The sequence below is a fragment of the Mastomys coucha genome, unplaced genomic scaffold (assembly GCF_008632895.1).
Source record: "Mastomys coucha isolate ucsf_1 unplaced genomic scaffold, UCSF_Mcou_1 pScaffold1, whole genome shotgun sequence".
Lineage (NCBI taxonomy): Eukaryota > Metazoa > Chordata > Mammalia > Rodentia > Muridae > Mastomys > Mastomys coucha.
The window spans coordinates 27,574,823-27,589,417 of NW_022196891.1; the positions used below are offsets into that span (position 1 = coordinate 27,574,823).

Sequence of the window (14,595 nt, forward strand, 5' to 3'; positions counted from 1 at the left end):
GGGTAATGACCCTTTCAAACTGCCTGCTCGGGACAGCAGGCCTTCCACACTGATAGACAGGCAAAACCACCTCAACGCGTGCACCGTGTAGATAACGTGGGAGACCGAATTTCTCCAGCGAGTCAGGCAATCTGGAGTTACCAGGAGCTGTGGATTGCTTCTGTAAACCAGGAGTAAAGTTTGAGTTATTTAGTACCCAAAGTGCAAAAACTTCCTCCTTTTAAGAGGCCTTGGCCTGCTTGAGTGTTCTGCCTCTGGCCTTGGTGCTGGGAAGAGGAAAAGTTGAACTGGGTCACACGGCAAGGCAGTGACCCTTCACTCAGAGGCAGTGGCTCTCCAGCTTCCTAGTCTATTACCTTATAAATATCTGATATGCAGGATCTCTGACCCCTGTGAGAGTCACTTGAGCCACAAAGGGGTTGAGACCCCACAGGTTGGGAACCACTCCTCATAGTGCCCACAGGTGTCAGACAGTCTGTGGACACAGAGGAGATGGAAAAACTAAAACAGAAACAGGTGCTGGACGGAGGGGGGGTCACTTAGCTCCCTGTCCCCTCTACACCATTCCACTGAGACACGTGGCTAGCAGCCACAGGCACTACCAGCTCTTGTCGCTTAACATTCAGTCTCAGAGAGAAAGGAAGGCTGCTGAAGAGAACTTGATTAGGGAAACGGATGATTGTATTTCTGGACTTTCAGATGGTTTTCTTCTTATCATGGGGGTTCACTAGGAGTCCAGGGAAGGGTGGGGAGTTCAGAAAAGTGTGAAACATTAAGGGGCAAGTGGCATTTAATTTGCTGGGAGGTTACCTGATGGCGAACCACCTTCATAAAGTCCAGAGTCCGTGACAAGGCCACTGTGGAGACCAAGGAGAGGACTACGGTCCCCATGCTGACTCTTATCTTTGATGCCCTGGGTCATTTGTGACATGAAGTTAGCTCCTTCCGAGTTGGCCGAGACAGGATGCATGAGTTGGATTTAAAATCAAGCTGGGTTACCTCTGTATTACTTAGGTAATGAATTTATACAGGGAGAGCTTTATTGTGTTCAGAGGGCTCATGCTGTTAGCTGAACAGCCGCGCATCCAACATTGAGGCCCACAGCTTAGGAGCCAGCACTTCCCCACAGTGCTGGGGAGCGAGCCTTTAACACACTGGCCTTTGGGGGAAATTATGACAACAGAGCATTAACTGTAGGGTTAATGGGTAAAGATCTGTAAACCACTCAGTACCCAAGTTATGAATCAGAGGCAAAATGATAAAATATGAAAACCGTAAAACACTATGAACTAAACACAGAAACCAGAGAACTAAAAACTGAACTACGGTGGCAGATGCCCAGGTGACAAAGAGCTACCCGTATTCTTTCCACCTAGAATGAGCCCACAAAATTGCTAGCTGGGGTTAAGACTTCTAGCCTGGCCTTCCATCCACGCATCCCACAACCCTAATGCCCTCCATAACAGATGCTCAGGGAGACAAAGAGAGAAATACTCAGCTTATGTTTTTAGAATATCTTCTATCTAGGTGCTGGAGAAATAGCTCAGTGGTTAAGAGCTCTGAATGCCCTTCCAGAGGACACAGGTTCAATTCCCAGCACCCATATGGGGGCTCACATCTGTATGTAACTCCAAGATCTGGCACCCGAGCACAGGCATACATGCAAACCACCAATGTACATAAAATAAGAAAAATAACTAAAAACATAATAAAAATAATATCTTCTATCTTGAGAGAGATTTGAACCAAGAGAGTAATACATGGGTTGGAATAGCTCTGACGAGAATAATGACGACGACACACTGACCTATGAAAAAGTCATTTAATGTATACTCCAGATGGCCAATACAAGCTGGTTAAACATTAGCCCTTGAAGCGTTCTTTTATAGTCATATAAAAATGTTCCGCCTTGTTAAAAAAAAGTCTAACAAAAACATATCCATCAGCGAATGGGCTTCAATTATTCTGTTCTCCATTTGCATGTTTGCAAGGTAATTAAAATACCAAGTATGTATGAGCCTCTGAGTGGTCCATTAGCTGATGAGCTTTGGCAATACACTGCACAGAGGTATACTACCACTGCTTTCAGACATGAGGTTAGCTTTCAGCTTACTGGCTATTCCAACGACCGGAGGCAGCTTGGAACCCAGTCCCTGGAAAGTGTTTGTAGGATTAACTACCCGTTTCCCTGGCACCTTGTCCATGGTGAGAGGTCTGGGCGCAGACTTGCTAATCCAAGGATGTTTTAATGCTTGAGCTGGGGTGAGGCGGGCAGAGGGGTCCCACTGAAGGCATTTTTTCAGAAACTCTATGAACAAGTAGTCATCACATCCCTTCAGTGCAGTTGCCCAGTCTTTGCTGCCTGGCGGGCCTCGCTTTTTCCCCCTGCGTGAGCGACCCCCGAGAAGCACAACCCGCCCGTCCGTCTGGGTGGTTACAGAGCAGTATCGAGGCACGCCTTTGGAGTTAATAAAGTACTTGGCACGTTTGGATTGCTCCAGAAGTTTCTGTGATGGCATTCCTAGCAACTCCATCATGCAGGCCAACTGGTCTCCTTCATCCTCTCCAGGGAACAGGGGCTGTCCTGTCAAAAGTTCTGCAAGGATGCAACCAAAGCTCCATATGTCGATCGGGGTGCTGTAGCGGCACCCCAGGATGATTTCTGGGGCTCTGTAGAAACGAGACTGGATATACGTGTAAAGCTTCTGATATTCGAAGCAGCTGGACCCAAAGTCGATGACCTTGGTTGCGCTTCGGCCATGATGTTTCAGGAGAATGTTTTCTGGCTTCAGGTCACAGTGAATGATCTTATTTTTGTGAAGAGCGTCCAAGGACTGCAAGATGGACTGGGCGAACTTTCGAACCAACTGGACGCTGAAACCCTGGAACTTATTTTTTTTAATGAGCTCATACAGGTCTATGCTTAGCAATTCAAAGGCCATGCACACGTGGTTCCGGAAGGTGAAGCTTTCTAGCATGTGGATAACGTTCATGCTACCAGTTTTGTCTTGCTTTTTAAGATGCTCCAAAATCCGGATCTCCTCGGCTGCCTGGCGATGAAAGCGTTTCTCATTACGCACCATTTTCAAGGCCACGTACTGTCGGAGTTTGTGATCATAGACCCGAGCTACCTGTCCAAAACTCCCCTTGCCAATAATTTTCAGCACCTCATAGCGGTAAGCCAGATGGTCTCGAGGCACATGAATATAGGCCCCATCTGCGTCGTCGTATCCACCATTATTGGGACCACCCATAACTCCTTGTCGCTTTTTGGCATTTGGACCCACAAAGTAGATTTCTGGGTAGCTGACTATCTCCATCTTCTCGTAGGCAGTGAGGTGATGTTTGTACTGCTTCAGAGCTTGCTCGGGAGTCAGCGGCAGCACCTTGGCCGGCCGGGATGAAAGGTTGCACTTCGTCGTGCTCAGGCTTTCTGAACTTTTCCCCTGAGAAGCAGGAGGGGACTTTTCAGAGTTGTTGGTGCCATTGGACTGGAGAGTATTGGATCTTCTGTTGCCAAATTCTTGAAACAGCTGTTCCACCTTCATCTCACTTCCATTCACAAAGTGCTGAGTGTGGCCTCTCGTGAATGGCTCAGTGGTTATCTATGAGAGAAGAGAGTGCACACAGTTAATGGCACTAGAAACAGGAGGAAGGCGAAAGGGCCTTCTCTCTGACTGAGTTAAAAGACCTAAGCAGGGGGACTGGAGAGATGGCTCAGTGGTAATGAGGACTTGAATTCAGATCTTAGTACCTATGCTAAAAAAACTGCCTGTGTGCCTGTAGCCCCAGGGCTATGGGGGACAGAGACAGTCAGACTAGCCCCAGAATTAGTAACAGTCTCTGTCTCAAAGAAATATGGAGGAGAACACCAGAGCAGGACATGTTAACATTCTCCTCTTCTGAAATGCACACAGTCATGTGGTGGTTTAATAGGAACTTTCCCTACAGACTCAAGTATTTGAATGCTTGGCCCACAGGGGGTAGGCTCTGAGGCCTCCTATGCTCAAGGTATATCAGTGTGGTGCACAACCCCCTTCTGCTCCCCTCAGCTCCTCCAGCATCATGTCTGCCTGCACACTGCCATGCTTCCCACCATGATGATAATGGACTGAACTTCTGAACCTGTAAGCCAGTTCCAATTAAAGGCTGTCCTTTATAAGAGTTGCCTTGGTCCTGGTGTCTTTATAGCAATGGAAACCCTAAGACTCCTTTAGTCTTTCCCTGATCCATTCACATCCTACCCATCTGTACTGGCTGGTTTTGTGTGCCAACTTGACACAGGCTGGAGTTATCACAGAGAAAGGAGTTTCAGTTGGGGAAGTGCCTCCATGAGATCCAGCTGTGGGGCATTTTCTCAATTAGTGATCAAGGGGGTAGGGCCCCTTGTGGGTGGTGCCATCCCTGGGCTGGTAGTCCTGGGTTCTATAAGAAAGCAGGCTGAGCAAGCCAGGGGAAGCAAGCCCAGTAAGGAACATCCCTCCTTGGCCTCTGCATCAGCTCCTGCTTCCTGACCTGCTTGAGTTCCAGTCCTGACTTCCTTTGGAGATAAACAGTAATGTGAAAGTGCAAGCTGATTAAATCCTTTCCTCCCCAACTTGCTTCTTGGTCATGATGTTTGTGCAGGAATAGAAACCCTGACTAAGACACCATCCATTCACATCCTACCTGATCCATTAATATCCTAATGCCCTCAAGACACAATTTCCCTCTTTTCTCTGTGGTATTATACCAATTAGTCTCATACTTTTATGATACTTAGTATTTCTTGCAGGGAGGAGGCCATGTGCCCTGACGTGTGGAGATCAGAGAAGAGCTTTCCAGTTTTCTCCCTTGGCCATATGGCTCCCAGGGACTGAACTTAAGGCTTGGTGGGAAGAGCATTTACCTACAGAGCCAGTTCACGTTTAGAAATGAAAAACTAGAAATGTAGCTGGGGTTGGTAGTGGCAGGGGCAGGCAGATCTCTTAGAAGTTTGAGGCCAGCCTGGTTTCCAGAGTTAGTTCCGAGGACCAGGAATTGAGGATAGCCAGGGCCACACAAAGAAACCCTGTTTCAGAAAGAAACAAAGGAAGAAAGAAAGAAAGAAAGAAAGAGAGAGAGAGAGAGAGAGAAAGAGAGAGAGAGAGAAAGAAAGAAAGAAAGAAAGAAAGGAAGAAAGGAAGAAAGAAAGGAAGGAAGGAAGAAAGACAGAGAGAGAAAGAAAGAAAAAATGAAAAAAAGAAAAAGAAAGACCAACCAGAAACGGGTCCATCCAATACTTAGAATACCTACTGAAGCCCTGGCACTAAAAATCAAGTATTCTTAAGAACTTTAATCTACCTATAAGGCTGAGCTAGGCAAAAAATAATGGCTTGGCTTTAGTTATATTTATGTACCAAAAATGAGTATCTGTATGCAACTTGGTCATTTTTCCTTAGATGATTATCTACTGTCTAATTTTAATACACCTAAATATTTACTGCTAAGCTCTTTGGAATGCATTATACAGATAGACCAAGTCAGAAGGGCTGTGCTGGGCCCTGGCTGCACTGCTTAAAGCTCTATGACCTGGGACCGTCACTTGAATTTTTCATAACTTTTGTTTCTTTGTGTGTAAAATGTGGATAATTCTTACCTGCAGCATGCTGTGCCAGTCCAACTATATTCAAAACAGAAAAGACTCTCACAAACTATAAAACTTACCCAAAACCACTAGCCACTATATGTAAAATTCTCAAAATGTGACCACTTAGCCGTTCCTGTATTCTGCCCCCCCACCCCCAGTGGAGTATCTGGCCAAAGAAGGGCCCAGCAGTAAGTTTTTGTATGGAAACACCTAACCTGTTTCCTCCCTCACATAAAGGCTGCCTTCTGCTTGCTATTCAATGTAATACGTTATCTTCCTTGAGATAGTCAAGCTTTACCATAAAATCACTGCTTTAGTGCACAGGAATGTGTCCCTAGGTGTAATCATGTCGGTGGTAGGACAGTATCTGTGGTCCTGAGTCTGTCCCTGGAAACTTCTCTGCCTGCTGAAGGCTATACTGACTTTGAAGGCCTTCGCTTCTGTGTGTGATAATGAGAGTGACTCCGGCTCAGGACATTACTAACAACAAGTATTTAACAGAGGTCTAATGTCCATAGAACTACTCTAACAGAACTAAGAATGTCACCAGGATCTCCCAACTCCTCCCTTTTCTTTCCATCAAGCCTTACCCACACCCTCTGCAAATGAAATCTTCCACACTACCCAGAATTTCACAGGGCATGTCCAGGTTTCATAAAGTCCCTGGAAACGTAACCAGGGCTGTGCTGTCCTTACTCCGAAATTCTGAGGGCACCATCCTCATTTTGTCCTCCTTCCTCACCCCTGCCTGCCGGGCTCTCATCACTCTGTCCTTCCTGAAGTGTGGCTTCCAGGACAGTTGGGTAGCACAGTTGTGTTCCACTATAGATTATCAAAGCTCAGATCGCCAGCGAACCAGGGAAATCCCACCAAGGATTTTTTTCCACACAGGGAAGGAATCTTCCCTTCCATGTTTCCTTTTCTTATAAATCTCAAATCCTTATATGAATCAATTATATACCAAGTCTCCTGTCTATAATAAAACATTCTTTCCCATTTCCCTCAATCTACAGCTGTGGGGGACTGAATGAAAATGGCCCCCACAGGCACGTAAGGAGTGGCACTATTAGGAGGTGTGGCCTTGTTAGAGGAAGTGTGTCACTGTGGGTGGGCTCTCAAGCCAGGTCCAGTGTCACTCCTCCTGCCGCCTGCCAATCCAGATGTAGAACTCTCAGCTACTTTTTCAGCACCATGACTGGTAGACGAACCTGGCCTCTTTTTCTTTTTTATAAAACAATGTCTGCATGCTGCAGTGTTTCCTGCCATAACAATGATGAACTAAACCTTTGAAAAATGTAAGCCAGCCCAAATTGGATGTTTTCCTTCATTACACTTGCCTTAATCATAGTGTCTCTTCACAGAAATAGAAACCCTTAGACGACAGTATTCATATATAAGTATTCATGTATAGTTATAAAATACTATATATTTCTAGCCTAAAATTATAATCGTGATAATAGAAAAGTATATAAACCAGATGTTGGTAGTGCACACTTTTAATCCTAGCACTCTGAAAACAGAGGCAGGCAGATCTCTGAGTCAGAGGCCAGCCTGGTCTATAGAGCAAGTTCTAGGAGAGTCAGGGCTACACAGAGAAACCCTGTCTCAAACAACAACAAACAACACTGACAAAAAAAAGAAGGCTATATAGTAGTCTCAACCAAGTATTTTGTTAACCATGTAATTATGTACAAGAAACAGATCAGTCGGGGGGTGGTGGCTCACGCCTTTAATCCCAGCACTTGGGAGACAAGCAGGTGGATTTCAGAGCACAAGGCCAGCCTGGTCTACAGAGTGAGTTCCAGGACAGCCAGAGCTACACAGAGAAACCCTGTCTAGAAAAACAAAACAAAACAAAACAAAACAGATCAGGCAAGAATATCATGTTTTATTTCTTTAAAATGCTTCATGTGTACCATTAATGTGGAAAGCATATTAGGTCTTAAATAAAATGTGCTGTATTAATTGAGTCCTACAAAAATCCTGTTGGAAATTTCAGAATGAATAATCTCCTAATCCAGATATAAAAACCTACCCTTGGGAGCAGAGGATGTGCCTCAGTTGGCTGAGTATTTGCCTACCATGCATGACGTCCTGGGTTCAATCCCCACCTAACACCACCAAAATAAAAACCTCCTACTTTCTACCAGCTGAGCCTACATCTCTGCAACAAAGAACTTGGTCCAATAAAAAGCCTTTAGGCAGATGACTGACAGATGAGAGGAGTCTGTGAAAGCTCTGAAGCTGACTCTGGGCTGTGCCAGGACTAATGGCCACTGCGAATGGAATCATAGCATTAGGGATTGTAAGTGCTCCCATGGGGTCAAAACGCACTTTCCCAGCCAAGTCTGCAAATAACAGAGGCTGGGGAGACAGAGCAGAGGTTAAAGTGTCTGCAGGAGGACCCGTGTCAGTACTGGATGGCCATGGAGCCTGCCTCTAATCCCAGCTTCAGAAAGCAAAAAAACAAACAAATAAAAAACAGAGCAAGCTAGCTAATAAGGCTGGTCATCTCTTGATCAAGAGACCAAAGAATGAAACAGAAGAGCATACATCAATATCACACACACAATAAAAGTGGATAAGGGAGTTAAGAAAAAAAAACAAAAACTCTTGCAATGACATATTGGATTAGAATCTAAAATCTTAAGGCTTCCCCATAACTGTCACCCCTAAACAACATGCAATAAGAAATTCACTTGAGAGACAGAGACAGGCGGATTTCTGAGTTTGAGGCCAGCCTGGTCTACAGAGTGAGTTCCAGGACAGCCATGGATACACAGAGAAACCCGGTCTCAAAAAACAAAACAAAAATTCACTTGATCCTGAAATATAGTTTGAGAGATGTATAGAAGAGAGGTCAACATGGGTCAACTCTGACAGAGTTAAATGAGGTTTGTGCCCGATGCCCAACTACAGGAGGCTTTCAATGCAATGTTGCCCTGACAGACTGACAGCAGGGAGCCAGGAAATATGATGGTCACCACAGAGATGGCTCTGGATTTCTCAGAGGTGTTCAGAGACCACAGAAATAAACTCACAGGGATAGACAGAACCCCCACTGTGCTCCAGAAGAGATTTAAAAATAGGGTGACCAGACTTCCTAACATATTTAGACCAGGCTTGTAATATTATTAGCCTTGAAAGCGATAAAACCTAGGGAAGAACTAGAAACAATTACAAGGCTAACAAGATGGCTCGGCAGATAAAGGTGCTTGCCGCTAAGTCTGCACACATGTGCGCACACACACACACACACACATACCACAAAACATGCACAGATATATGTACTATTTTTAAAGTAAAATTACAGAGTAAAATAAGAAAAGAACAAAGCCAACAAATGTAGGTTGTAAGAGGGACAACGAAAAGGAAAAGTACAAAGCACCCAGCTCAGGAAGTCAGACACTTCATCAGATGACACACTGTAGCAGTTTCAAGTCACAGCTCCTTGCCTTGGGACTTGTCCAAGCCCTGCTCCTCTACTCTACACATGCTGGTGGACTACAAATTCATTTCATTATTACCTTAAACAAAATAGTGCCAAAAGCTAAGGGTCGGTAGTTCATAAAGGATCTGAATGCCTCAAATGATGGTGGTACACACCTTTGACCCCAGTACCTTGAGTTCACCACCAGCCTGGTCTACAGTAGAGTGAGTTCCAGGACAGCCAGGGCTACACAGAGAAACCTAGGATCATTGTTTAAACTTAATTTATGACCTTTTATTTTATTATTATTTATTTTTTATTTTTTTTGGTTTTTCGAGACAGGGTTTCTCTGTGTAGCCCTAGCTGTCCTGGAACTCACTCTGTAGACCAGGCTGGCCTCAAACTCAGAAATTCGTCTGAATTGTCTGCCTCTGCCTCCCAGGCGCTGGTATTAAAGGCATGCGCCACCACTGCCTGGCTCCAACATTTCTTTATAATATTCACAACCTCTGCCCTCCCCCCCTCCTTTTTTTTTAAAGCTATCTTTCATATACTGATCTGCCACAAGGGAAAAACTGAGCTGACTATGAATTCTGACACCATTTTCCTTGTTACTCCTGTTAAGAAGCCTTGGTAATACTCTATGCATGTCACCTACTATAAAAAAGAAACATCCCACCAGGCAGTGGTGGTGCATGCCTTTAGTCCTAGCACTTGGGAGGCAGAGGCAGGCGGGATTTCTGAGTTCGAGGCCAGCCTGGTCTACAGAGTGAGCTCCAGGACAGGCAGGGCTACACAAAGAAACCCTGTCTCGAAAAACCAAAAAAGAAAGAAAGAAAGAAACAAACAAACATCGCCTAAACAAGAGTCCCTCCCCTCCCCCGACCCCAAGTGCTGTATCTACCCTAGGGGAAAGAATAAGGAAAGGGTCGGCTTCAAATCCAAACTGGTCCAAAGAGCTGGACTCAAACCACAGGAACTGTTTCCCCAAGTCAGGAGAAAGCAAAAGCAAACTGAGCAGGCTACAGTAACATACCCACTTAATCCTAGCACTCTGGAGACAGAGGCAGGCACATCCCTGACTTTGATTCTAGCCTGGTCTATAGAGAATTCCAGGCTAGCCAGGGCTACATACTGAGACTCTGTGTCAAAAAAAAAAAAAAAAATTCTTTTTACAAAACTAAAAGAACCGCCCCCCGCAAAAGAAACCAACCCACAACAACAAAGGGGACTTAAGTAGCACTCCCTCTTCCTCAAGACAATCTTTTATTTTTATTTTTTTATTTTTTATTTTTTTGGTTTTTTGAGACAGGTTTCTCTGTATAGCCCTGGCTATCCTGGATCTCACTCTGTTACCAGGCTGGCCTCGAACTCAGAAATCCGCCTGCCTCTGCCTCCCATCAGAAGACACACCAGAAGAGGGCATTGGATCCCATTACTGATGGTTGTGAGCCACCATGTGGTTGCTGGGATTTGAACTCAGGACCTCTGGAAGAGCAGTCAGCGCTCCTAACCACTGAGCCATCTCTCCGGCCCTCCTCAAGCCCATCTTGAGAAAGAATTACTTCCTTTACTTACTTACATTTAGCCTTCTGGAGACAGGTGCTTCAGAGGGATTGCAAAGTGTGTTTGAATAGGGCGGGCACTTGGTTTCATCTATCATCATGAAAGAATCGTAGACACCATCCCCTAACCTAGGAGAAATGGTTACAGATAAAAACCGGTCAGCAACTCAACAAAATGAGCTTGCACTTTCAAAACACCCCAGGACTTAACTGTTTCTTATCCTTTCTGACACTGCACAAAAACAAGCCAGGCCTTGGGCAGTGGAAGAGAAGGTTCCTGACATTTTTCTTTTTTTTAATTTCTTTTGAGGGGGGGGGGGTTCTTTCACAGCCTTAGCTGTTCTGGAAGTTGCTTTGTACAGGAGACTGGCCTTGAACTCATACTGATCCACCTGCCTCCACCTCTGCACCAATACATGTTTCCTATTTCTTTGTAAAGAAAGAAAAATATTTCTAGATTCAAGTTTTAAATTAGCTCCAACAGGCTGGTATGGTGACACACTCCTTTAGTCGCACACCCAGGAGGCAGAGGCAGGTGGATGTCTGTGAGTTTAAGGCCAGTTTGGTCTACGGAGTCCGTTCCAGGACAGCCTGAGCTACATAATAAAGAGACCCCATCTCTAGCTAACAAACAAATAATAATAAGTAATCAAAGTAGTTACAACAAATCTTACTTTCTGAATGAATGTTGTTCAAAAAATGAGGGACCACCAATTACTATTACTTGGAAATAAAGGCTAATTGAATAAGGAACCTAAAGGCAGAAAGAAGCATAATGGAGAAGTTTGTTTTAGAATCCAAGCCTAAGACCTGGATTCTAGTTTCGGCCCCTGGCTGTGCTGCCTTCCTCATCTGAACAGGCTCACAGATAAATGGGAAGAAAAGGACGGTCTCCACTCTCACTAGCAAGAAACAGAAGACCTTCGGGGCTGTCTTCTCTTCACTATTTTATGCACATTATTTTACAGCTAACCTAACTACTGAAACATGGCAGCCAAGAGGAACCCACCAGATGCTCTAAGTTACAAAATAAACCAAATCGCTCTCCTGTTCCCACTTCATTTCCTGGTATATGGGGAATGTTTAAAATGCTGAAGGAGTACAGAGTGATTCTGTTTTTACACTGTGGGTCCTCTACTGTGAAGGCACACAAACAATGGGCAGGATTTACTAAGGCCACAAGATGGCCTTGAATAATACATTTTATCTGCTCCCATGACTACACACACTCCCCGGTCACACTCCTCACTGGTTCACGTTGTCATCTCAGACGATATACAGAACACAACCATGACTAGGTGACATTTTTCATTGTCTTTTTAAAGTAAAAAATCTGGGGTTATTTCAGTCACTTTTGAGATCTGTCTTACAAAAAAAAAATTACTTCTGGAGTTTAGCAGAAGTGTTAAAGGGATAGAAGAAGGCTTTAAAAACAACCACAAGAAATTAAAATATCTTCTAAATATATTTATATTGACGTTCAGACAGAATGTTTCGGTAACAGGAAGAGGTCGGGACCGGCCTCTGCCATATAGCACGATGAAACACACCAGCACTACATCTGCAGAGCAACAGCCAGACACGAACGACCCGATTGGGTTCCCTTAGCCAGGGCCGGATGCGGGGGGTAAAAGGGACCAGGTAGCATACCGGGAACAAGGTCCCCGGTCTCTGCTCTTCCACCCCAGGGGCAGGGAGGGCTCGGCAGACTCTCAGAGCAACAGGGCGCGGTTCCCAGGTCCCAGCCCCGGCTCTCCCGAGGCCGCGCCGTCCCGCCCGCCCTCCCCCGCCCTTCCCGCTCACCGCGCTGATGGACAGGCAGCCCGGACCCGCAAGGAGTCCTCCCGCTCCTACCCCAGCGCCGTTACCTCCGCTGCTGCGGCGGGAGCCCGGCCCCCGGCAGCGCCGCGTCCTTCCTCCCGCGCTCGCGGGCTGCGCCTCCCATCGCGAGCTCGCCCCGCGGGCACAGAGGCGGCGGTTGGCCCGATGGGTCGCCTCCAGCACCGCACCTGCTGGCTTCGCTAGGAGCCGCGGCTCCACTCTGGGCTCGCGCCGTCCTCAGGGAGACCACGCGGGAGCCGCCGCGTCGCCTAGCAACGCGCACGCCCTGCCGCGCCTGCGCAAGGCCGACCGGGGTGGGAGCAGGGAGGAGGCGGAGTGAGGGGCGTGGCGTTCCGAGGGTGGCGAGCTCACGGTTCCTCTTTGCAGAAGAAGAGCAAAGTGGCTTAGGACCTGCGCTGCTTCGTAAGCACCCAGCTGTGAAATCAAACAGGGGAGTAAACAGTTGCACAGCCTTCCTGCTCAGCAGAACGCTTGGAGAGCTCTGCGCGTCTTTAATGTGTTGAAGCGTACCTCACGCTTTCTGAAAAATACCGCACTTTTAAGTTGTCTCTTTCGACAGTTAAAATGGAAGTGAAAAGAAAGGCTCTTAAGTCATAGAAGAGGTGGCGCTTGTGGTGTTGAGCTTGGTACCCATCAGATTTCTTAAGGCTAAAAGAACAGATTTGATTCCCAACACACTCATGGCAACTCACAACCATCCATATACTCTAATTCCTGGGCGTTCAATGCCCTCTACTGACATGTGAGAATAGCAGGCATACACGTGGTGCACTTATATAAACTCATACACATAAGCTGAACCCATTGGATCTATGAGAAAAAAAAACAAAACAAAAAACAAAGGTTCTTCCACGCATTGGACGCGCACGCCACCTGGTGCACACTAGAAATTATTTCAAAGACCATAATTCCATGAATCTTCAAATGTCCAACGGAGGCCCCCTTCCTGGGTCTCCATTCTCCTCGTCTCAGTAGTTCCACACTCTCTTTACAGCTAAGAATCCATCCATTTGGGACAGTTTACTTTCTTGTTTACTGTTACCTTAGCCTGTGATAGAAGTTAAAATGTTTTCTTCAATGATGATCTTTTAGAAGTTTCTAAATAGCTTTTTCTGTCTTGTCTCTCCTTCATCCACAACCAGTGCCTTCTTGCTTTCCTAGGGTTTTTGTTTTTAAATTGGGGGCTCTTTGACTCTTTTGTTTGAAGACAAAGTTCCATAGCAACCAAAGGCACCTCCCAGCTCCGAGATTACAAAATTCTACTAACCGATCCTGCTCTTAGGACTTCTAAGAGGTGGACACCCCAGCCGGCTTTACCACTGGAAGGGTTGGTTGGGACTTGCCTGCACATGTTTAATTACCTCTTAGCGATTCACCGCAAAAAAAAAAAAAAAAAATCTTCCCTCTGTCTTTAAAGCGCTTCTTCCAGAGCCAAGCTAACAGCCTTCCTGCTCTGCTTCTTGCCTCCAGGGGTTGGGAGTGGATCAGAGGCTTCCTTTGTCTTTAGTCAGTTATTTCCACGGTATGGGAGGGAGAATTCCTTGAAGGTGCTGGACCTCCAGAGTTTCTGACCTTGGTGGCCTAAGTATTTTTCAGTATTTCTTCAAAGAACCCCTGTTTTGTAACAACGACCACACCCTAGTTAAGCAATTACCCTGTGCCCCCCAGCTCTTGAGAAGCCTCATTTCAGTGTACTTGATTCAACATCTCTTCGGCATCCAACGTTCAGAAATTGAAACAATACAAAGAAAATACGGTTTATGTGTATGAATAAAGTGTTTCATATGGTTACATATGTGAAATCTATTGAAATATATGCAAAATATATTTGATAAATGTTACATTAAAGTAAGTAAAAAAAGGTGGGGGAACATGCCGGTGGGAGGACAAAGTTTTGAGGAAGTGAGGAGCGGGAGGGAGAGACTCCGGTTGGATATGATTAGATAGGGGCTGCAGAGATGGCTCAGTGGTTATGAGTACTAGCAGCTCTTGCAGAGGACCTGGGCTTGATTCCCAACACATTCATGGGGGTTCACAGCCATCCATAATTCTAGTTGCAGAGGATCCAGTGCCCTCTTCTGACATCTGAGAGTACTAGGCATACATGTGCTGCACTGACATACACTCAAAAGCATAAGATAAATCTAAAA

General features: G+C 45.7%; 1 protein-coding gene across 6 annotated transcripts; it reads right to left on the bottom strand.

Moving 5' to 3' along the window:
* Positions 1-1,808: 1,808 nt before the first annotated feature.
* On the bottom strand, positions 1,809-13,635 carry Dyrk3 (dual specificity tyrosine phosphorylation regulated kinase 3). Of its 6 annotated transcripts, none has more exons than XM_031381666.1 (4): positions 13,488-13,635; positions 12,472-12,859; positions 10,621-10,694; positions 1,809-3,605 (listed from the first exon to the last, which is right to left on the bottom strand). In XM_031381666.1, exon 4 carries the CDS (start codon positions 3,546-3,548, stop codon positions 2,034-2,036), a length of 1,515 nt encoding a protein of 504 aa, XP_031237526.1. In that variant the 5' UTR covers positions 3,549-3,605; positions 10,621-10,694; positions 12,472-12,859; positions 13,488-13,635; the 3' UTR covers positions 1,809-2,033. The 6 variants fall into 6 exon arrangements, with proteins under 6 accessions (XP_031237526.1, XP_031237528.1, XP_031237502.1 ...); XM_031381668.1 differs by having other exon boundaries at positions 10,617-10,694; XM_031381642.1 differs by having other exon boundaries at positions 10,621-10,732.
* Positions 13,636-14,595: the final 960 nt, after the last annotated feature.

Excerpts from the sequence above, each read along its gene's own strand:
- Dyrk3 (XM_031381642.1), bottom strand. The coding sequence starts at position 12,548 with ATGGGAGGCGCAGCCCGCGAGCGCGGGAGGAAGGACGCGGCGCTGCCG. Across the intron at positions 10,733-12,471 it reads CTCCCGCCGCAGCAGCGGAG|GTTAGGGGATGGTGTCTACG; the intron begins GTAACGGCGCTG and ends CATTTCTCCTAG. Across the intron at positions 3,606-10,620 it reads CTGTCTCCAGAAGGCTAAAT|ATAACCACTGAGCCATTCAC; the intron begins GTAAGTAAGTAA and ends CTTCTCTCATAG.